Here is a 25262-nt window from a genome sequence, read left to right as displayed (position 1 = left end):
TAAACAAACAATTTTTATTGATGATGAATTATCTAAGTATGAAATCTATCCATCCATCCATCCATCTATCTATCTATCTATCTATCTATCTATCTATCTATCTATCTATCTATCTATCTACTGGTTTTTGGAGACAGGGTTTCTCTGTGTATAGCTCTGCCTGTCCTGGAACTTGCTTTGTAGATCATAGTGGCCTTATACTCACAGAGATCCCCTGCCTCTCCTTCCAGAGTGCTGGGATTAAAGGCATGCACCAATTGCAGCTTTCTCTTTGTAGAATATAAAAGTAGCTGTTTTCTCCTTTGTGGAAATAAAAAGCAAGGCTGTCTTTTCTGTTTGAACTGTTTGTAACTATTACTGTTTGCTGAGTGGTTGAATAAATAGGACCATGCAAACAGTGAAGAGAAATTTGATGACTCATGACCCAACCACAAATGGGTTGTACATCATTTGCAAATGTTTTATGAGCTTATTTCTTTTGAAGAAAGTCAGCATTCTTTGGGACAATATTAATGCAAATATAAGACGCAGAAACAAGATAGGTAAAGAATGGAAATTTACTTAAAGATATTGGAAAAGAAATTCAGAAACATTATAAAGAGCAGTATTAGCTGTCTGCCATGACTATAGAAGTCATTGCTGATAACCACAGAAATATAGAAAATAATTAGAAATTCAGTGCTAATGCTTCCCCAGATGAAGCATGCAGTTCCGTATATACCTGCAGTTTCAAGAATGGAATGTTTCTGCATGGATACAAAATTTTCAGATTCCAAACATTCAAATCCTACTGTTTTAATGTTAAAAATTAATTCTATAAATACTGCCTTTGTCCAATCAGATAAATGTGATATTCTCCATATTCTTTGGTGACTAAAATGTTACAATGAATGTTAAAAATGATTTCACCATAAAACATCAATCTCTTTAGAAATGCCAACTCTGGAAAACATTTTTTTTGAAAGCTAAATGATTTGTCCACTTAGATATTTAGGAACTTTTCCCTTGGCATTTTATGTAGTTCTTTGTTTCTATTATCAACTTTTAAATGCTACTTTTTAAGTTTAATTTAATGTGCTTTAACCTACTACTATGTGTATGTGGTGATAGGAATGCCTTATTTAGAATGCTCTAAAATAAGAGAAAGAAAAATTAGTTTTTTAAAATTAATTTATTTATTTAAAAAATACAAATCCAAATTCCCACTCCCTCCACACACCCTCCCACCCCCCCATCCTAAGAGAGGGTAAGGCACTTTGCTTTGTGGAAGATCCCAGACCCTCCCCATTACATCTAGTCTGAAAAAGGTATACATCCAAAAAGAATAGAATCCCCAAAAGCCAGTACATGCAGTAGAGACAAATCCCAGTGCCACGGCCAGTGGCTCCTCAGTCTGCTCCAACTGTCAACCATATTCAGAGGGACTAGTTTGGTCCTATGCTTATTCCTTCTCAGTCCAGCTGGAGTTGGTGAGCTCTCTTTAGCTCAGGTAAACTGTTTAAGTGGATAAACTCTTCATGGTCTTAACCTCTTTGCTCATATTCTCATTCCTTCTTCTCTTCAGCTGGACATTGGGAGCTCAGTTCAGTGCTCCAATTTGGGTCTCTGCCTCTGTTTCCATCTGTTGTCAGACGAAGGTTCTGCAGTGATATTTAAGATAATTATCAGTCTGACTACCGGGCAAGGCCAGTTTGGGCGCCCTCTCTTCTGTTGCTTAGGGTCCTAGCTGGGGTCATCCTTGTGGATTCCTGGAAATTTTTCTAGAGCCAGGTTTCTTGCTAACTCTTAATGGCTCCCTCAATCAAGATATCTCTTTCCTTGCTAACCTATCTGTCCTTCCTCCAACTGGACTATCCTATTCCCTCAATTTCTTCTCAACCCTCCTTTTCTCCCCTCCTCTTCTCCTTCTTCCCTTCCTTCTATACACCCTGCCCCCATGCTCCCAATTTTGTCAGGAGATCTTTCTGTTTCCAATTTCCAAGTGGGTCTATAGATGTTTTTCTTTGGGTTCACCTTATTGCTTAGCTTCTCTAAGATCATGAACTATAGGCTCAATGTCTTTTGTTTATGGCTAGAATCCAATTCAGAGTGAGTAAATACCATACTCATTTTTTGGGGTCTGGGTTACCTCACTCAGGATAGTGTTTTCTAATTCCAAATATTGCATGCAAAATTCAAGTTGTCATTGGTTTTTTGTTTTGTTTTGTTTTTGTTTTGTTTCCACTGAGTAGTATTGTAATGTGTAAATGTGCCACACTTTCTTTTTTTTTATTTTTTTTGAAAGTAATTTTATTAAATTATAAAAAGTTTCCATTTACGCCCCTCCTCCCAACACCCTCCCACTCCCCCCCTCCCTCTTCTCCTCCCTCTTTGTCCCCAAGGGCAGTCAGGGTCTCCTGCCCTGTGGGAAGTCCAAGTTCCTCCCCCCTCCCTCCAGGTCCAGGAAGGTGAGCATCCAAACAAACTGGATCCCAAAAATCCAGTATATGCAGAGGAAACCAGTCCCAGTGTCATTGTCAATGGCTTCTCAGTAAGACTGCAGGCCAGCCACATTCAGAAAATACGGCCACATTCAGAGAATCTGGTTGGATCACATGCACACTTTCTTTATCCATTCTTCAGTTGAGGGGAATCTAGGTTGTTTCCAGTTTCTGACTGTTACAAATAATGTTGCTATGAACATAGTTGAACATTTCTTTGTAGTATGATGGAGCATCTTTTGGGTATATGCCCAAGAGTGGTATTGCTGGATCCTGAGGTAGGTTGATTCCCAATTTTCTGAGAAACTGTCATATTGATTTCCAAAGTAGTTGGACAAGTTTACATTCCCACCAGCAATTGATGAGTGTTTCCCTTATTTCACATCCTCTCCAACATAAGCGATCATTAGCGTTTTTTATCTTAGCCATTCTGACAGGTGTAAGATGGTGTCTCAAAGTTGTTTTGATTTGCATTTCTTTGATAGCTAAGAAAGTTGAACATTTTCTTAAGTATCTTTTAGCCATTTGAAATTCTTCTATTGAGAGTTCTCTGTTTAGTTCAGTACTTCATGTTTAATTGGGTTATTTAGAATTTTAATGTCTAATTTCTTGAGTTCTTCATATATTTTGGAGATCAGTCCTTTGTCTAACATGGAGTTGGTGAAGATCTTTTCCCATTCAGTAGGTTGCCTTTTTGTCTTATTGACTGTGTCCTTTGCTTACAAAAGCTTTTCAGTTTCAGGAGGTCCCATTTATTCATTGTTGCTCGTATGGTCTGTGCTACTCGGGTTATATTTAGTTATATGTGTCCATGATTGAAGGCTACTTCCCACTTTCTGTTCTATCAGGTTCAGTGTGACCGGATTTATATCGAAATCTTTAATCCATTTGGACTTGAGTTAGGTGCATGGAGATAGATATGGATCTATTTTCATTCTTCTGCACGTTGATACCCAATTATGCCAGCACCATTTGTTGAAGATGCTTTTTTCCCATTGTATAATTTTAGCTTCATTGTCAAAAATCAGGTGTTCATATGTGTGTGGATTAATATCTGGGTCTTCATTTCGCTTCCATTGATCAACATCTCTGTTTTTATGCCAATACCAAGCATTTTTTATTATTGTGGCTCTGTAATAGAGCTTGATGTCAGAGATGATAATCACTCCAGAAGGTCCTCTATTGTATAGGATTGTTTTGGCTATCCTGGGTTTTTTGTTTTTCCATATGAAGTTGATTATTGTTCTTTCAAGGTCTGTGAAGAATTGTGTTGGAATTTTGATGGGGATTGCATTGAATCCATAGATTGTGTTTGGTAGGATTGCCATTTTTACTATGTTGATCCTTTCTATGCAAGAGCATAGGAGATCTTTCCATTTTCTGGTGTCTTCTTCAATTTCTTTTTTTTTTTAAAGACTTAAAGTTCTTGTAAAATAGGTCTTTAACTTCCTTGGTTATTGTTACCCTAAGATATTTTACGTTATTTGTGGCTATTGTGAAGGGAGATGTTTCTCTTATTTCCCTCTCAGCTTCTTTATCATTTGTATATAGGAGAGCTACTGATTTTTTTTTTTTTTGAGTTGATCTTGTATCCTGTGACAACATTGAAGGTATTTATCAGTTGTAGGAGTTCTCTGGTAGAGTTTTTGGGGTCACTAATGTACACAATCATATCATCTGCAAATAACAGAAGTTTGACTTCTTCTTTTCCAATTTGAATCCCCTTGATCTCCTTATGTTGTCTTATTGCTATTGCTAAAACTTCAAGAGCTATGTCTTGTTCCTGATTTTAGTGGAATCGCTTTGAGTTTCTCTCCATTTATTCTGATGTTAACTGTCGGCTTTCTGTATATTGCTAACTCTGGAAAACAATTTTTTGAAAGCTAAATGATCTGACCACTTAGGTTTCTAGGAATTTTTCCCTTGGCATTTTATGTATTTCTTTATTTCTATTGTCAACTTATAAATGGAACTTTTAAATTTCTAATTTAATGTGGTTTAACCTACTGCTATGTGTGTGGGGTGATAGGAATGCCTTATTTAAAATTGCTCTAAAATAAGAGAAAGAAAAATTTGAACAAGACTTTTATAGCAGGCATTTTTCACAACTCAGAGGCTATATTGCATGCTTTCTCTCTCTTTCTCTGGTTTTAAATTAAATTTTGGTAATTTTAGATGATCAGAGAAAGAATTCTAGATTAATGAAATATTACAAAAAATTGAGCACCTGACAGTACAACAGTGAATTGCTTCAATTGAAGCACATTTAATTAATGAAAACTGAAATTTATGACAAATATAAAAAATGGACTCCTAATTTAAATCAACTTATGATTGGAAACTGAATACTAAAAAATGACTACTAATCACTAACTATTGAATATAATTTACGTGTACTGAACATTGACAACCATATATGATAAATTCCATGATTTATCAAACATATGGAACAACGATGGTGTATGCCCTGATATAAACTTGTTGTATTTACTATGGGTTAAGAGAAGTTCTGCCAAGATGAGCATAAAATAAATCCCTTTAGAGTCAGTGATGTAGCTATATGTTGATTTGATTCCTCTTTGGTTCTTTATCAGTTCTAAATAGTAAATGTTCTATTGATAGAAAGATGACATGTGGATTGTCTATTATTTCATCAATAGGATTCAACCTACAGAGAGCAGTTAATTATCCCAAGTATAGGATTACCTTTGAAAACCAAAGTATTTGCAGCTGTGCAAGCAACTAATCTGGATGGAAGGTAATTGTGCACTCTTATCTTGATTAGCTAAAGTACTTAACCTTCCCCAGTCATACTGTTAGCTTATTCATTCTGAAGTATTATTTGACACATATGGTCATTGCCACAGCATTAAGTCATTCTAGTAAAAACAAACAACAAATTATTATGTCTAAGAGATTGCTACTCATTTTATGTCATTAATTGAGAAATAACAAGACTCCTGATAAATAATTGGGAGTAGTGACTGAAGGAGGCTGTGTGGAGATCTTCTGGGATGTTAGAATGTTCTCTGTTTCTTCCTCAGAAAGATGACTAGCCTAGTATCATTTGATACGCTTGTTGTCTAGGTATGCGTGTTTAAAAATCAGAAAATAACTGTCATAAAAATCTGTTCTAAAATTATATAAGATAGTTTTGTGAGAGAACTCTGAAACAGACAAACAGAAAATTCACTCAAATTTTCTAGAAAAAAAATCTAGAAAATCCTTCTAAACTGAAAAAGAACATATCATGACACTGCTTAAAATAAGAACAAAAAAAAGCAAAGCAAACAAAAAGATCTTGTAAGAGAATTCAAATTCCAAAGAACTAACTGAACTCTGTTAATAATATGCAGTACATGATGATTGATTGGGGGGCATATACTATGCTTTAAATTTGGGATTTTCTACAATATACCCTTGACTGGTATATCCTAGAAATGGTGTGCCTCTTCACATTCTCCCTGTCTCTTAACAATGGATTATACAACATGCAACTGTTTAAGATCATTTTACCAAATATAGGAAGTTAATTTAATATTATTGATATTTACTGCCTATGGTAGTGTTTTTTTTTTAATTTTTGTGATGCACAAATCTGGTATGATGAAATTTGTAAACCTTGCTCCAACATGACTCTGTGGAATAAAGTTATGCACCCACCTCATCACTTTCTTCTAATAAAGTCTCATCAGGAAATCCCACTCCTATGCCAGCTGAGTCACCTTATACACTAAGCTCATTATATATACATACACACACATATATGAATATATATATATATATATATATATATACTATATTTATATGATGTTAGAGTAACAGGAATAGAGTGAATGGAAAATAGTTCATACTGAAACGTATCTGTGTATCAGCGCAAGCTCACTTTGTAGTTTTGTCCCTTTGGTCTTTGGCCATCCACCTGCCTTATCTCTTATTATTTGTGACATTACTCTCCATCCCATTTGACAATTGTTGCAGAATTATAAATATGTAGATTTTAGATAAATTCTTAATAACCAAGAAACTTCTGCAAACAGTAAGTATTGAAAATATGATTCATGTGGTAAGAATTTGGCTAATGCTTATTTTCTTTGGATTAATTGCCAATGTTCCAGGGAGGACTCTGATACCAGATCATGTTTGCTTCTCTCTGCAGATGGAATGTATTAATGGACTATTGCTACACAACCCCCTCTGGGAACCCAAATGATGACACTCGATATGATCTCTTCCTTAGGTAGGTGTGTAAGTCTTGCTCTGAAACTAAAGATCCAGTTATAGATCATTAAAATGGAATTTATAGAACAGACACACAAATTATGCAGCACTCCTGTTCCTTCTTAGTGTATATTCTTACAATTTGAACTTGTAGTCTTGTAGTCTTCAGTACAAGTTAACAACAGTCTGAGACACAAAATGCTGATAAGGCTATCATAGAATGAGAATTGTAACTAAATGACATTCACCAACAATGTTTTATTCATGTTTAGGAGATATGGGCTATTTCATTGTCTTACATATAGCAAAGTAAGATTATCATTCTCAATAAAAGATGGGAAACAGGGTGGTATTGCTTATTGGCAGCTATGCCTTCTTATCATATGTCAAAAAGACAGTAAAATTAAAGTAATGGTTGGATAATTTAGATCCCAAAGCACTTTTGTTCATTTATCAGTATTTAATATGAAAGTGCAATATAACCCACTACTCCTTTTTTAAACCAGAGCCAATAACTCCAACTTTGTTCTTCAATAGACAGTGATTGAGTGAATGCAATCTATGTCCAGGGAAAGGGAACATTGATCATAAAACCATTCAATCATTCCAGGCCCCTTTCAGCATTTTTATCTGACAACAGAATAGACTTGAGAGTTAAGCAATGTCTTCTAATCATGCTTGTAAAATACAGTTGGCTCAGATCATTTCAGTTATTGACACATGATGGGAGTAACATAATGGAAAGTAAAGAATGCTTTATTGGCTAATCAACATTAAGGTGGTGTCAGAGGATATGTCCAAACCACAACTTTTAATATATTAGATTGTTGTAAGTGTTAATCTCAGCAAAGTTTTGGAGGAAAAAAATGTCAGTGTGTATGAAGAGGCTTAAAAGAGTTCAATTGTTTGATTTTATTTTTCCAAATTGAAAAGTGTATTTTGAAGTATTTATGATATTCTAGTCTCTATCAGTTTTATTAAAATAATAAAGCATGGGAGTAAATTGCACACACAGCAATAAAAAATTACCAAATGAATGGCAGAGATCAGTAAGCCAGGCAGTTCATTCTGGTGCCACTATCATGTGGTCACTTATTAAATGGAAAAAAAAAACACCTCAGCGATTTTATTTTATTTTTTTTACCTTTCTGCCTTCTTGATATTTACTTTTCTGAAAATTAAGAATGCAACTGTATTAAGAAACAAAGTTAAAGAATTAACATGTTTACTTTAGTATATTCTGAGACTCACTATCTAAAAGAAAACCCTACAGGCCAAAAGGCTCACTGTGGGTATTTCTTCTAAGAATGCATCATCTGATATTTGTTTTCCAACATTCTATAATGATCACAAATTAGTTATATGGAATGTGATCATAAGACATGGAAAAAATATGGTGGCAACTTCTAAATCACCTCAGGTTTCTTATTGGAAATTTTAGAAGGTAAAATATGAGTGCTTATGTTGGAAAATTATAGAAGCAATTCTAGGAAACGTGGCTGTGAGCCTTCTCAGTTGGATATGTTGGGAGTAGGGCTGAGGTCCAACAGCTGCCAGGGATGGGGAACATCAGAAAAGAAGTTGGAGAGACTTTCTAGAGATTCCACAGTGGTAGATCTCATTAAATGAAAAGAAAAGAACCTACTAAATAGGCAAAACACTTACCTGTGAATGTCCCTCCCTACCTTTGTAGAGCAGTTAATGAATTCTTTGAATTTCTTCAAGCTCAGACATGCAGAGAAAATTCCACTATAGAACTGCAATGTAGCTAAACACTTCAGTTATTATAAAACAGAAGCATAGAGCGCTTGAACTTATGCAACTGTGAAGAAAGTTGCAACCATTCTACTTTGCTTTAGGAGTCTCTGAAAGTAGCAAATCCAGCTAAATCCTAATACTTCAGATAGGAACAATAATCAAAGGCAGGTATTTCTTTGCAGTGTTGGAATGCACTAAAAAGAAAGAAATTGAAATTGTCAGAAAAAGAGTTTTAAATATAAATTCATCAGAAAGAAAAAGCATAGAACAGAAAGCGCTTGTAACTCAACTTCGCAACGCTGGTTTTTAAAATTATTAAGAGCAAGCTTCAGTGGCAATGATTGAATTATAGAAACTTAGGAAAATGAAAATAGAAAAATAGAATGTTGGATTATGAGGATGTGAAAAAAGAATTGGACAAATTTAAGATGGAAAAGGAAGATGTGACTGGAATATTTTCATAAAAGTAATAGATGTACATGCTCACATAGTAATAGAGCAAAGAGCATGAAAGACAAAAATAATGAATGTAAATAAAAAGAAACACCTCTAAAGACAAAAAGAGGAAATTGATGGTGAAAAGACAGATACAGGTAGTTAATGGAATAAAATACATGTATTTATGTATATATATGCAATTGTGTGTATTATATCATATAAAATAAACAAATTATATTATAATGAAACTCCTTATAAAGAATCTAAAATAATAGAACATTGTTTAAAAATATAATTTAAGATTATGTTATTAAGCTGAAAAAAATTAATCACAATAACTTATTGAAAAGATATGCACGGTGAAATTTAAGGTTTCCTAAAGTGACAACTAGAAGAAACTAAGAAAGACATGGTCAAAAATCCAGTAAAAGTTAGAGACATATCTCTCAGGAAACTTAAATGAGATTAGAAAATAAAAACACGTCTCCAAAAACAAGATGAAGAGTAATTGAGGAAGGCAACTGAGTTCAACCTCTAAACTTTGTGGGCATGTACATCTATAACCCCCCTCACATAACCACACCCCACCACACATGCATACACTTACTTACCCACATACACACATACACACTCACACACATCCCTCCACATCCCACACACCTTACACACCCCCACAACCCCCACACATGCACACACGTAAATACCCACATACACACATACCCCCACCCCCCGTATGCATACACATGCATACCCACATACACACATATACACTCACACACACCTCCACATCCCATACCCCCCCACACTCCCCACACACCCCCACACACGCACACACATACATATACCCCCCCACATACATATACACACATGTAAAATGTGTATATACATATGTTTTCTATCACACACACTCATACCCACTCATACACAGATACACTCTCACATTTGCACACACATTATTGACATAATGATTATAATAATATCATAAAACAGAATGTCTTGTCACTGGGACAATCTAAAACTCAGAAATAACAGCTGACTTTAAAAATGAAATGCATTAGCAAATTCAAATACATTAAAGAAAAGATTTGAACAAAAACAAAATTCACATTCTAATATGATAAAGAAAAAAATGGCTTGCTGATGCATAGAAAATGCAAAATATCTGGTAGAGAATGAGAATGGAAACCAGAGAGCGTGGACCGTTAGTTTTTTATTACAATGAATGATCAAAGAAATCGATCGTGTGTAAATAAGGAATTGACTCAATAAATTCTAGCATATGTGTACACTGGAAACATTATACAATTGTTTAAAAATAATGAGGGTGCTTTTATTCTGACATAGAAAGATCTGTGGAATGAGCTACTAACTTAATAAAAAAGCATGCATTATATAAAAATGGACTAAATAACAGTACATTCTTATTCAAATATACATTCATTTTTTATATCCTGGTAGAAATAAAAATAAATGCAATGATTTTTTTCTATATGGTTAACAAGTGGGTGTGGTGTGGTGATGGGAGGGTGATTTAGTAATGTTTATTTTGTATTATTTGCAACTTTTGAATCCTGGGATAGTATGGTGCTCCCAAAACTTGACATTATTCTCTGATCAGAAACTGATCTGCTTGCAATTTATGATTGTGTTACATTCGTCAAAACCACCTGATTTATTTATATTCTTCCCATTATTTGCAACACTGCCAGCTTCTTTGAGCTTAAATATAATGAGGATGTCCTTTGTACCACACAGATTAATGTACAAATCCCACTTGATTGGTACTTCCCAATGATGTTCTGTTTTCACATTCCCTAAATTATAGCTGCGACAAAGATCCTCAGACCACCGTCATCGAAAACGGGAGAAGCCAGCGGGGCCGGTTTTCATTTGAAGTGTTCCGTTTTGTGAAACACAAGAATCAGAAAATGTCCACTGTCTTCCTGCATTGCCTCACGAAGCTCTGCAGAGCTGATGACTGTCCCCTCCTCATGCCAGTATGTTTATAAGCACTTTTGTTTAGCTCTCTGAATTAATCTAAGCTGAAAGACTATCAGATCTCAGGAAAGTCATAGGTCAGAGTGAACTATGACTTGATAGTTCATCCAGTAAGGATTTATTGAATGTTTACTGTGTGCCAAGATGAGGACAAAGTGATGAAGCTATCACGGATTAGAATTCAATTGGTTTATCTTTTAGGATCATGAAAGAATAATTGAAAAGCAAAACTAAAATAGTAGTAGCAAAGGCAGGCCTGTAGTAAGAGCACGCTATTGTCATTTGAGAAAGGAGAGGACAGACTGGAGGAATAGACAGAGGAGATGGTCTGTCTAGTGATTCTGAGAATGGACTAACCCCAGCAGGGCAAAGATCAAGTGTGTGGGAGAGAGTCCATACCAAAGAATCCTCAGAAGTTGCAGACACATGTACCAGAGTGGTTGGAGAAGAAAGTGGAGGGAAATATGATTAGGGTTTGGTTGGTTTTAGAAGGTAGATTAGCAGTAGATGGTTCGGGAATCCATTCAATTAAAAGTTAAAATCGTTGAACGATCTGGTTCCAATGGGATGCAGCTGCCATCAAAATATAGATACAGTGAGTAGGAAATTTTAAAAAATCAGAACTTTTATTAAAATAGGCTCCTTAGAATTACATTACTATTACCTTGAGGACAAACGTAAGTACTTTTTCAAATTTTAATTAGCTTTTATACACACACACACACACACAATTGCTACATAAATACGAAGTTATTGACTCATTGATTTCTTTGGTCTTAGCTTGCTGTGTCAGATGGAGGCAAACGTAGAGTTCACATTACCTTGGTTCTGTGCTGACCAACATTTTAGGGAAGAATTTATTAAAGGCTTGAGAGAAATAAACGTAGCAAAGTTTGATAAACACAGCTCGTTTTCAGGAGAGCTGTTGAGCTATGTAAACTAATGAGGCAGTGCACAGTTACAGAAGGGAGGAAATAAGAAATGTGGTCCAAGCCTGAAGAAGAAACACTGCAGCAGTTATATGCAAAGTAATTAAATAAATACACAGAAGGAAATGTATAAAATTAAACATGTGGTGTATCTTCCAAAAGAATCTGCTTTCCAAATGGCCATAAAGAAACAATTTTGTGCTGGTGTGGAATTTCATTTGTTTCCATTAACACCTCAGATTTGTGGCAACAGAAAAAAGAGAGATGTTGGGAGCAGAACAACTTGGGTTCCTCAGAGCACTTCTGGAAACGCGGTCCTGTCTGCTGGTCCCATCATCACTCGCAGCGGTAAGAAAGCCCCTCCTTTTGTATGTAGCAGGAGAGGAATCCGAATTGGCCAGCTACTTGGCCTCCAGAACTCCAGGTTTCTAAAGAATACTACTTAGCATTGAGACTGGTGAACCATTTCCCACTTAGTGTTTAGGCCAGAGGTAATGTGTCTTCACTACATTTCTTTTGTTTCACATGGCCCCCCTCCCGCCAGTGCAAATGTTTCGTGCTGTGCCTCCAGTTTACACTTCCTGCTTGTATTCTTGCCTTGTGGCTTACCTGTATGAACTCTAACTACTATTTCCCTTGTTATCTAATTTTTTATTGAAATTGACCAGCAGGAGGCACTATTGAGCCTGGCCGCCACACAAAAGAAAGATTGTGTAAGAGTTTCCTTGGTTCTGAAGAGATGGCTCAGCAGTTAAGAGCTCTTGCTGAGTCTGACCCCAGCTCCCGTGAAGGTTCACAATATCTTGTAAAGACAGATTAGTTACAGGATGCCTCTGGCCTCCAGTGGCACTGGAACTTACTTGCAAACATATTTGTGCATGTGCACATATATACAATTATAAATACAAAGATAGGATCTTAAAAATAAGCAACACTTTTCTTTCTAAAGCTGTACTCTCTGGAAGCCTTTCCTTAACTTTCTGCCCAAGAAACATGCTTACTCTTGTGAACGCTCTACGTCTTGGTAAAGTATCCTAGTAAATACTGCTGAGTTGCTCACTTTGAGTAACACTTGCCTCATTTCTTTCTTTTGTACCAAGTGAGAACATTCACATTCATACATTTATATGAGCAGATGGACACAGGATTATACACACATATTCTCATAGATACAAATATTTTCCCCCACACATTTGTGCATAAAACTACGTGGATGAGACCAAGGAATATGGATTTAATTCTGTATGAAGCTCGAAGCTTCCAGAATTGACCGGATAAAAGAGGCATATGGTAAGTTTGCATATGCTAAAACTGAAGCTGGACATACTTGACTCTAGGTCCAGCTTTTACTCTAAAAAGCCACGTGACTATTAATAACTGCATTTCTCTGTGCATTCTTAAAAGTCAGAGTTTTAAAAGGTAGGTTTCAAGATTCTTTATAGTGTAGTTGCAGAATGTTCTCAAAAGAATAAAGAGAACAGTTTGGGTTTGTTTTATATGCTAATAGTGTTTTCTCAATTTTGTGTGGCTGTAAGGCTCTTATTAGCTTTCAATTAAATTGCCTTCACCTTTTTGCCAATGTCACCTACCTAATAGTAAAAAAAGAAGTTTGCCTGAAATACATAAATAATTAAGTAAAAGTACTTTAGCCTAAAATATGTATGAAATGGAGTTAATTATTCACTTCCTTGTGTTTATATAAGCATACTATTATTGAAAAAGAAGCTAATAGGAACTTTAAATAATGCAGAAAAATTTTAAATGTAAAGTTTCTAACTTGGTATCTATTCTCTGAGGATTTGTCTGGAGGGTTTAAAATGACTGCTTTGCATTTTGTGAAAGCCCCACATCTTATCTCTATCTAGTTATAAGAAATTACTGGTGGAATTACATTGGATGGAAATCTAACTCTTAGTTCCAGTAATTAGGAATGCTTCAGGATAGGCAAAACAAAGCTATTTGTATATTATGGAGTATTTGTAGAGTTGTTTTCCTTTTAGCAAAGAACTTTGAAAGAGACATCTGGGTCCATTTTGGATAGATGGTTTAGTTGTAAACCTGTTTCCTTCATACCCAGCCCAAGAAAATTTAAACATCATAAAATTTTGAATATCTTGTTAGGATAAGATAATTTCAAAAGTCAAAAAAAATAAAACCCTCCAACTCTATTAAAGATAGCAATTAAAGCTTCTAGATGTCACCAACCCTATGTCTAGATCCTTCAAATATCTCTTTTGAAAAAAAAAACATTTTCTTAAGTGTGAGTGAGATTCACTCTGTGTGTATAACACATATGTGTGAGTCCAGAAGGGAACTTTTTCCAGATTTTTTCTGGAGCTGGCCACAGGCAGTTATGAGTCACATTTAAGCGGAGACTGCTTGCTCATTTCCTGGCTGTCCATACCCAAATAATCACACAGAAACTATGTTAATTACAATACTGGCTGATAGCTCAGGTGTATTCCTAGCTAACTCTTATATCTTACATTAACCCTTTTCTATTAACCTGTGTATCACCACATGACTGTGGCCTACTGGTAAGGTTCCGGAATTTTTCTCCTTCAGCAGCTACATAGCATTTCCCTGACTCCGCCCTCTTTTTTCCCTGCATTCAATTTAGTTTTCCTACCTAAGTCTGTCCTTCCCTGCCATAGGCCAAAGAACCTTCTTTATTAACCAATGATAATATAGCATATTTACGTCACACAGAGGGGAATCCCACATCGTTCACATGATGTGAGTGCTGGGAATCTAACTCCGGTACTCTGGAAGATTAGCTAGCACATGTGATGTGCTATCTGATGTGCTATCTCTCTAATTCCAAAGTATCTATCCTTAAAGAATGAGAAACCAAGTAGAGTGCCTCTGCTGTCATGATCAGAGTTCTTCCTTCATGGTTTATGAACTCTTTCTACCTGAAGAATTTCTGACACATGGGAATTTAGTTTTCTCCACTGACAAAGCCTGCAAGAATACTTTTCAGATCTTTGAGGTACTTTTGAATACTTCTCTCTCACTCCACTTCATTTTATTTTGTTATTATTTTGATAACAAGTGTAAGCTTACTCTTTAAAATGGCTTCATTGTTTGCAATTCAATATATCACCGTTGTAATAATACAAGATCCATGCACTCTTAAAAATTCCTCAAGAATATAGAATACAAATCTTGTCTACCCTTGACACATCCAATGTAAACTTCCTATTGGGCTTCTTGGCCTAAGCTATTGTTTTTTCTGTTTCTTACTATAGTTTCTGCTTGAGTTGTTTAAAATTTCTTTCTCCAGGTTCAATGATGGGTTTTCTATAGACAAGTCCCACTCAGGCTTGGTTTGCTCTCTCCAAAGTCCCGATTCTTGGAAATTCTGCTCAGTTAACTCAGAGAACCACTGCTTGACCGAAGATGTTGTCTGGTTTGGATGAAGTCCACTAAGTTGAAAATTCTTAGAAATGCTCTTTTGTTTTTTTGTGTTAATGAAATGAAATCTGCTTCAGTTATTTTTGCTCGATAACATTAATACTTTTGTTAGCTGACTTATGAAAATATTCATATTTTTGAAATGTAAAATCCTTAAAGTTTCTGCAGTCTACTTACTAAATGCTTCCAAATGTTGATGTTTCTAAGGTAGACAATTGCCTGTAGCAAATGATTCTGCTACAAATTGTGGAAAACAATAACAATTGTTTTGTTAACATAAGCTGTTATGAATAATCCAAAGCCAAACTCTTACACAAGTAGAATCACAGTTTTATGGGTAGTTAATAATTCATAAAAGCACGCATATTCAGTCTCTACATAGGACAGGCATGCTGCTAAAAACTAACCCATGATGTAACCCTTTAAGAATTGTAGAGTTCAGGGCTAGACCTGCATAATACAATGGAAATTTAAAATAGTTCAGTGCTTTCTTTTAATGTAAAATAAAGGGTTTGTTTTACAGCATAAGTAATTAAACACTTTTTAAGTTTGCTAGAGATAAGGGAAATATTTTTTCTGCATATATTTTCCCAGTGAGTGATGTTTATATTTTCCATTTAGTACAACTTTTTAGATGAGAGGGAAACACTTAGTTGCAATGTATGTGTCATTCCTGGTGCACACAGCTGTGATAGTGCGACTGCTGCCTCGCCTGCGAATCCTCAGACAGCTGTATGTTATTTTGAGGAGCTCACTGAGGTTTATATTTAAATTTATTTAGTTCCTTTCGGCTTCATGCGTTTCTTTTAGCACATATGTACCTATCAACAACAAAACGACTGGAGGGAACACAGAAGTAGATGGTGACCTAACAGTCCAGGAAAGCATCTGCTTCCTCTTTGGAGTTAGATAGTATTTTTGCTATTTTCATTATTACAACAACACAATCACTTTGAGAATATCAGCAACAATAAACAGAAAGGCAAATCCCCATCAGAATTTATTATTCAAATTTAATTTCAAACTGCATTCAAACAGTACATGGCTTGATTTCAGCTATCTGACAACAGTACTATGCTTTCATCCCTTCTGCTCTAGAACCTGGAACTAGTGTCTTTATTTGACATGAGGGGTTTGGTCCTAATACACAGGGATGTTTTATCCATAGCAAAGTCTTCATAGGAGTATTCAGAATATTTTGTTTTCATTAGTGGGTGGTGATAGAAATACAGATGTTCTGATATTTTTCTAGCCTCAGGATGCAGAAAAATTGTGTGTGTGTGTGTGTGTGTGTGTGTGTGTGTGTGTGTGTGTGATGGGTATTCAGTCATAGCATCTCTACCTCATTCTGTACACTTTATAGAAAGGAGCTTTCTGTTCAAAGCAATCTTAAAGGACTTAAATATAACTCCTGCAAAAAAAAAGAACGTATTAAAAAGATTCCAGCTTATTCTGTGCACAGGACATGGATGTCATTTCAATGAATCGCCACAGTCCATTCATCCTATTTATTTCCACGAGAAAGAAAGTGCCTTTGTATAGATACGTTAGAAGGGGGTTAGGATCTTCCCATAAGTGTCACTTCTCATTCTTTGTTCTATCACAATGCACTGCACACTGTAAATCATCCTCTGGGTACCAATGCACATTGTAAAACGTCCCCCAAATGAACACCCATGTACATCGTAACGAGTGCCCTAAGTAGGTGCCATGATAGCTTTAAAATCTGTATTTCAGGACCTGACAACAGATCTGTATTTTTTTGCTATCAGTCAAATGTCTGAAAGGAAACAAATCAGATATTTTATAATATTTCCCCAGGGCCCATGTATAGAAAATATTTTTGATTATGGAGATTAATACTTTAGGCTATGAAATATTTTCTATTCTCAGTCAGTTTACATCATTTTAGACAAAAAGGCTCTGAACTAGACTGCTGATTTTAGCTTATGTTTACTTTGCCATAGAGGCAACGACACAGGGAAGTTTCCTCAGCTGTATAATGGAGTAGCAATGCTGTCCAAACCACAGAGCTATCATGAGGATTAAATGTGACAACATATGAAACAGAGCTTTATGAAGTCTAGTGCTACAAAGTTATACATCCATTAATTGTAAAAATATGTATAATCTGTAGTCAACAGTACAAATCTCATGACTTGAATAACAACCACACTTACACATGTACATATTAACATGGGTATGGAATAATCTAGTGGCCGGTTCAAAGGTTAATTTTAACATGATTGCAAATTGGTCTGTAAGAATGGGGAAACTAAGAAAGCGTGCTCATTGCCTCTGTCATGTTCACCAATGAAAAATGACAATCAACTGCTTCAGTCTTCAATTTTGCAGATACAAATAGAACTTCAGTTCAAGTTTAGAAGTCTAGTTGTCCTTCTGTTTAGTTATTAAGAGTGAACTCATCTTCTTGGATTTCAGAATGATATTTTTGCAGATTATGCTAGGCAAATTGGCAGCTCTTAAAATGGAGTGACACTAAATAATGAATATTTCTCTGTAACAGAATAACAAATGGCAGGTTATAAGTCCATAAAAAATGCAATAGCTGTTAACAATAACTGCCCTCACCAACCTGGCAGAGACAAAATGATGAAACAGCCTTGGCAGGAGAGAATACAGTATAATATATTTTGTGTTGTCATTTGTAGACTTGAGGATGAAATCTGGTACACAGGGAATAGAAAATGGCAAAACCAAGGCTTACAGGCTTTCATTCATGAATTGTCCATGGAGCTTGGGTGGAGAAGATGAATAGGGATGAAGTTTCAAAGTCAGGGAGTTAGAATACAGAAAAGCAAGTGTCTGGAGAGACATTTTCACTTTCGTTTTTCTGTTATCTCTCCTCAGATGAGACTCCAACCAACAATTCACAGCTTGGTAAGATAATTAGCAAATAAAAGAGTAATGTTTCAGAATGTTTTGGTGATCTGTTATCAAACTGTAGCTTACTAGTATAATGAGCTCTAGCTTCACAAGTTTTTAAATAACAGTTCACAGGGGAATTTTAAACTCATATGTGATGTGTTGGGCAATTTTTATAGCATTTTTAGCTTTTGTTTTGTTTTGCCTGTTTATGGGATACCACACTTCTAACCCATACAATACTTTGGGTCTTTGGTTGAATTATTGTTAATAGATTACTGCATGCTCTATTGTGACGCTGTGAGATAGTGGTGAGGGATATTCTGTAGGAGCAAAGTGGAAGGAGGTGAGATAAACACATTCTGAAGACATTATAACAGTGTGCTTGATTCTTACAGGTTCCTTGAGTGCACCTCCCTTCCAGCTGAATGCTGTCACCAGCTCTCTGATATCAGGAATGGTCATTCTGGGAGTCATGAGTGTCTCCCTCCTCGTGTGCTCACTGGCCCTTCTACACAGAAAGGGATCCAACAGCCTGGTATTGAATGGTGTAAGAAATCCCGTCTTTGAGTGACAATGACTGGTTCCACTCCCAAAAGGAGGCTTCACTGATTACTCCATGAGACTGTGGTCAGAATTCCATCTGAATCCAATACCAGCCACATTTGATATTCCTTTTTTAGTTTAGATATATTTCATGTTGTAGCACATGATTGTTAAGATAGTGAAAGAATTTTGATGATATTGCTACTGCCACCTGTGTAAGTGGTGGCCAACCCTATTTTCCTATCACCAATGGGAACATTGACAATAAATACAAGTATTCGGGACTTAGATATTAAAGACTCAGTCATTTCTCACGTTGTTTGTAATTTCTGTTGATGGTTGACGGAAGAGATAAATGTAAGCACAAGGGAAAAAAGAATTTGTTGCATTTTCTGCTAAGCAGCTAAGCCCAATACAATAATATTAAATTGTATATCTGTTCTCAAAATAGAAGTTACTTTTTTTTTATTCCAGATAATTCCAGCTTAAGGTTACATTTTAATGGGGCACCTGAGATTTAACTATGTTTTCTATTGATCTACCTGTGTCACCGGTTGATTTTCATTCCTGATGACATTTGTTTAAAAAGAAAACACCAAACAAAATGAAAAGCACTCTTGGGAAATCTATTTGTAAAACAAATAGTGAAAGTAGTTGTTAATGTCTGAAGCATACGGAGTGACCCTAGCAAATTACTCCTTGGAATGTGAATGGCTGCGAGCCCTTGGCCCCAACTCCCGTGAGAACATCAGCACCGGCGATTCCTCCTGCCAGGTATACACTCAGCATCGAGGCCACCATGGGAAGATTCTCCTTAATTCAGAAGTCATTGCCTAAGAAGAGGACACTGTCAACACCATGTATGCATTTCGCTCCTGTTAGGGTTTTCTAACAAGCTAGCATTTTTTTTTTTTTTAATCCCAGAACAAAGAGGAAATGCATATAAAGTTTGTGGAACACTTTAGGAGCCAACATGAAAAAGTTGTTCCTTTGTCCTAAACATTTCATGACACGTGGGGCAATAAATGTCCGAAGGGGCTGTCTTTGTCGGATGTCATTTTTTTAGATGTCGTGCTCAGTCGGGAATGAAATACAGCTTCCCTTAGTACTCAATAGTGAAAGGATTTGATCCTTTAACAGCTCTGCAAAAATATTTGTAAAGCCTTATTTTAAAGACTACATGTTTAACATAAAAGCAATAAAAAGGCACAGATTTTTTTTTTAGTCTTCCAATTATTCCCACAGCTGAACAAGTAAAAGAATTCAGTGACAAACAGCAAAGCCCGGTGTGCAGCTCCTGGTAATAACTGTGTTAACTGTCGACGTTTGATGTCACTGCTGTAATTTGTGACCTGTTATTCAGGACAGATTTTTAATATGCAATATGCAAATCAATATTTAGTTTTAGATTTGTTTCAAGGGGAGTATGTACACTGCAAATTAATATAATAATTAAATCAATCACCAAGTTGAAAGACCGCCCTTTCTCCAATTTGCTGGAATATTTCAGGAGCAAGTGTTTATATTACAACAATTAGTTATATAATTACCTCAACTTTTCTATTTCAAGGTGAGAGGCACAAAGTGAAATAGGATGCAGAAAAACAAATCCTGGATAATTTCTTCAATATTAAACAAAAATTAAATCACTTAAAAAGTCAATCTTGTCTTTGATTCTGTTTTAATGTGATTAACGGACCATCTCTGTGTACGCAGACAGTACTGAAATGCCATGATGAACCTATCTCAGCTGCCTAGGATAAGTAGGTGTTCAAGTTTAAGCTCTGTGAATTGGACATTAGATCCCTGAAACCAGTTTGTCTGTTAGAACTCTTTGCCTTTGGGTGACTAAGAGTGATTAGCATGGCTGGACTGCGTCAGCTTTTGGCCTTTGAGTCCTACACTTCTTTACATAGAGCTGAATAATCAGCAACATCATTTTGGAGACAACTTAATGTTATTTTCATAATCTTATTATGAAACATATCATAATATAACATAATCTCATGTTATTTTTTGTTTTGCTCATGGACAAGAGAAGCAAAGCTATGTGGCAATTAGCAAGGTTTGCTTCATTCAGCTTCCCTGGTACTCCCTGAACTGTAGGTTCTGTTTAGTTACACTGAATTTTTTATTTGGTTATTGTAGTGGGAAGTCCTTACAAACATGTGCAAATGTCTTTTCAATTTTAATACCTCAAACTGTTTTTTTTTCCTGAGGCTTCAGGGGTAAGTTCTGATGACATGTTACAAAATTAATAAAATAATTATAAATGAATATTTTGAAAATATTACTTGATTATTTAAGATGGCATTTCTTTTCCCTATCCTCTGTATCTTATGTTTTCATGAATGCTGAGAAAAAATGACTCTAAAATAAGCTTCAACATGGAAGGCAGGTGATATCTGTAGACATATGAAGTTTGTCCTAGCAGCACTGAGTTTCCTGGCCACAGGGCTGATTTTGGGTCCTTTAGTTACTTTCAGTGGGGATAAATCTACCCTTTACCTGGAGCTAGAGCGCTGACTAAAACAGACTTTAATACTTTGGTCGTTGGAGTAAAAGGTGAAAAAGAAAGAAGCTCGGCTTCTGTGTAGTTACAGATCCAGCAAGTTCTGGCTGGCATCCATCCACCTTAGGGAAGCTGAGGTGGAGATCAACACATTGAAGAGAACTCCTTTTCAGGACTCAGGGAGAATCCAATCTTTCTGAGCATGGCATGAGTTCTTTGGTCCTGAGAATTAGCTTAGGGAGCACCACTGCTTTGAGAGTTCTTGGGTGAAGTGCAACGCGAAACAACACTTTGGGTAGCCTCAGAGTAAGCCATCACAAGCCAGACTAGAGGGGTAACCTGCTGTGAAGATATATAAAGCGTAGTTCCTTGAATCCTCACAGTACTTGGTGGGAGAGAATTATGAGAGAATGGAGAACCTGAACATAGAAACTCTCATTCCATATTTATAAGCAAAAAGCCAAACTGACCGTAGACCAGTTGCTTTTGGCAATGAGACTATTCACTTATTTGCAAGTGAGGAAATCTGTAACACAAAACATACCAATTTATACTTTGGAAAAGAACTTTAAGACTTGATTAGTAAACAAAACAAATACCTGAAAAAGTTAAAATATTCCTCAGAATTCTATAGGAAAGAATAAACACTGCTATAGAGTCCATAAACAATATACACAAGAAAAGTATTTATATACAAAATAGAAAGTAATATAATTATATAAATATAATATAAAGTTATATAATATATAGAAGGAAATTGACATATAGTTGTGGAGTCTGAGCAAGCACAAAATCTCACTTCAAGTCAAAGGTAAGATAGAAATAAAGTCAATGCTTGGGAGGCAATAAGAAGGGAGATTTTATTCTTGCGTTTTGTTCTCATCAGTCTCTGATAAGACTGGATATCTCATGTTGGTTATAAACAAAAGTCCCTACTAAGTCTGGGATATTAGGGACTGAATGCATAAAATATGTTAGAAAATTTGACAAAACTGTTAAAGTTGTTTAAAATACTTATTACCTAGATCTAAAGAATCATGAGCCAAAAATCTGAAATTAGTTCTTGGAGGAGACAGTTCTAGAATTGTTAATAGCTGTTACCCTTATGCTACAAGATGCAGCCCATCTCTGGCACTGGCTCAGGGTAAATGGAAACCAGTTGAAATATTATATGTTTGTGTTTGTGAGCATGCCTTTGCCAGGCAGCTTTTGGGGAAACTGTATCAGTCTGCAATTCCAAGTAGTACAAGAGAAATAAAATAGCCTTGACTAATGTACTTTTCTGAAACAGCAAGGAAAGACTTGGTTTGGGCTGGGGTGGGGTTGTGCTCATTTGACATAACTCTTTGAAATCCCTGTTAAGTAGTCTTCTTTCTAAGACCAATATAAAGAGAAATTGAGAACTGATTGTAATCTGCAAGTCCCCTGTCCTTCATGAATCTGAACGTTCCTGTCTTCGCCTCCATTACCAAGGCAACGATCTCAATTTTTCCTTTTATTTTCTATAAAGAAAAGAGAAGCATTGTTGTGGTGTATAGCTACAGTCAAAAGCAACAGGGTCCATGTTTTGAGTTTCATGAGGAGCAAAGCTGTGTTAGCATTGCACAGACAGCATCCACATTATCTTGTTTGTCAGGCTAATCAATTTCACAACGTAAATTCTGGGAGAATGGTGGCTTGAAAATAGCATGCAACTTTGAATCAAGGATGCATAGGTCATGAAGCCATTCCTTCTTTCCTATGTAGCTTTGCTCCCATGTTTTTAAGTTGTGGAAAATTGACTACCATGAAAATTTACCTTACAGAAAATCTTGTTTTTAGTAATTATTTGCTTCTTGGGAATTAGAATCAACTTATTATTTAAAAGCTGTTATTTGTTACCATGGAGGTGCAATAGACAGAGAATAAAATAGCTGGCTGTTTTTGAAAGACATTGAACCCATTGAAATTTAAAAGATAAAACCTGTATTTTTAGGTATTTCCCCTCAACCACTGAGTATAATATGGAGCAAAGTTGATTAACTCTCTCTCATTAGTGTGTTCTTAAATTTTTAATTCTTTCTAGTTTGTCAAAGGAATATATATATATATACATACACACACACATATATACACATACACACACACATATATATGTATATATATGTATATATGTATATATATATATGTGTGTATGTGTATATATATATATGATTTTTGTCTTTACAGCTATAACACAATTTCATTTAAAATATAACGAACAGCATGATTAAATAAACAGAATGGCATAGCTATTTAGTTAATAAACTATTGCAGAGATTTTTAGGATGAAACATTGTGCATTCACTTGACGTTATGTTCACAGTTGTGTCTATGAAGAATTTTTGTCTCTACTCCACTGGCTTTCAAAGCCATTGACTCTTCTCTTTAGGTTGGTATTGCTACAATTTTTTTGTACTTATGCATTGAATTACTTATTCAAAGTGCTCGAAAATCAAAGTAATTCTCTCTATCTATCTATTTTGTCTATTTATATCAAATTACATATGCATATATGTAGTTTGAATTAGAAAAAATAGAGCTGTGGTTTGAGGATAAAAGGATTAATCAAGTGCGTAACATAGAAGTCCCCATAATCTTACTTCCGTTAAAATTTCGTAAACAGTTTTAAACTTACAGAAAAATGCATGCTACAGGGTTTCTACAATCCTAGAATAGTACATATGTATATTTTGATTTAATTGCTTAGAATATATAGAAGCTGGAATTTTCATGTAAATTCAAGTCCATTTTGGTTTCTCTTCTGGTCTAATTCTTATATCTAGTGTCCAAAAAAGAATCTATCTTTAAGGATGGTGGTTTTCCCTATTAGTATTTATTCACAAGATTCGGATGCTTTCCTGACAATAAAGTGTATCCTGATCACATGGCACATGTTCGTACTTCCAATTTAACATCAACATCCTGTGGCTGAAATCTCTTCATCCTTGTTCAGATTGCTTTCCTCCTCAGAATGGGAGCTGTTTGCTTTCCTCCTCAGAATGGGAGCTGAGCCATGTTGCCCTTAGGCAACTTCTCTGAGAGTGTGTGACTGAGACTCTGGCTTTCTGGTTCAGTATTGCCAGGTTGTTAGCAGAGGAGGAAACACAGGCTTTTTGTTTTTACAAGTTTGCATTTAAAGTAGTCATTTTCACATCAGTCACATTTTTCATCTTGAAAGGTAAAATATATAAGATGCTTAAACTTAGGTTGTGTTTCCTATAGATTGCTAAAGAACATTTGCCTAACCGTCCCCAAATTTCCTGACTTCGTGGCTATGAGAGAGAAAAGGACTGTGCGCGGGCTACAGTGTTCTTGAAAGTCTCATCTTCGTGGGTAGCAACAATCCTTTGTTTGGAAGCCTTGGAGCAAAAAAATAAACCCAAACCAAACCAAAAAAACCAACCAAACAACACCCAACCAAACCATCCAACCAAGCAAACAGAAAACCTCAAACGCTCAAAATCTAAACACTTACTAAGTAAAAGATAATGTCCTTCAACGTGAAAAGATGCCTTTTTAAAATAAAACCTTCACATTAAAATTAGGTTATAAGTTTCTGTTCTGAATGCCTATTATATGTGTATAGAATTCATTGAGTTGAAAGGGTTTTATGTCTAGTTAACTTGTTATGTGAGGTTTTTATTTACTTGGAAGATTTTAATAATAAAGGTTGGTTGTAAAATTAGAAATAAACCTAAATTTCCAAGGTATATCTTTGATACTCTATGGTGATGGCAGTGAAACAGCTCCATAAAATTCTAATGTGATCTCACACTTTATACACATGATCTTCAGAAAATTATGAACCACAAAGTTATCACTAAACTTTCTCTATTACATGAATGATACTTTTAATTCTATATGCAATATTAAAGAGAAAAAGTATAGCAAAACAGAGTATTTACTATTTCCTGAATACTTTATGTAGTATATCGTACAGTGATGATTTCATAATAGAAATTTTGCTTGGGAGTAATACAAAGCACATTTTTATGTGCACACATTCAAGGGATTATCTGTCTTCCAGGTTTAATTCATTAGTTAATTCACCTTTTG

At 35.5% G+C, this 25262-nt stretch overlaps 1 protein-coding gene across 1 annotated transcript in view; it reads left to right on the top strand.

The window, feature by feature from the left end:
- Positions 1-18701, top strand: part of Zpld1 (zona pellucida like domain containing 1) — a 45626-nt gene extending 26925 nt beyond the window's left edge. Inside the window, exons 5-10 of the mRNA XM_048454403.3 lie at positions 5141-5238; positions 6640-6720; positions 10723-10894; positions 12064-12172; positions 18113-18142; positions 18526-18701. Coding sequence (XP_048310360.1) covers positions 5141-5238; positions 6640-6720; positions 10723-10894; positions 12064-12172; positions 18113-18142; positions 18526-18701 — 666 coding nt within the window. The remainder of the gene's footprint in view (positions 1-5140; positions 5239-6639; positions 6721-10722; positions 10895-12063; positions 12173-18112; positions 18143-18525) is intronic.
- The last annotated feature ends 6561 nt before the right edge of the window (positions 18702-25262 follow it).

Source organism: Myodes glareolus, chromosome 2 (assembly GCF_982192425.1).
Source record: "Myodes glareolus chromosome 2, mMyoGla1.1, whole genome shotgun sequence".
Taxonomy (NCBI): domain Eukaryota; kingdom Metazoa; phylum Chordata; class Mammalia; order Rodentia; family Cricetidae; genus Myodes; species Myodes glareolus.
Note: the sequence above shows the minus strand (reverse complement) of the source record. Positions and strands in the feature narration are given on the sequence as shown.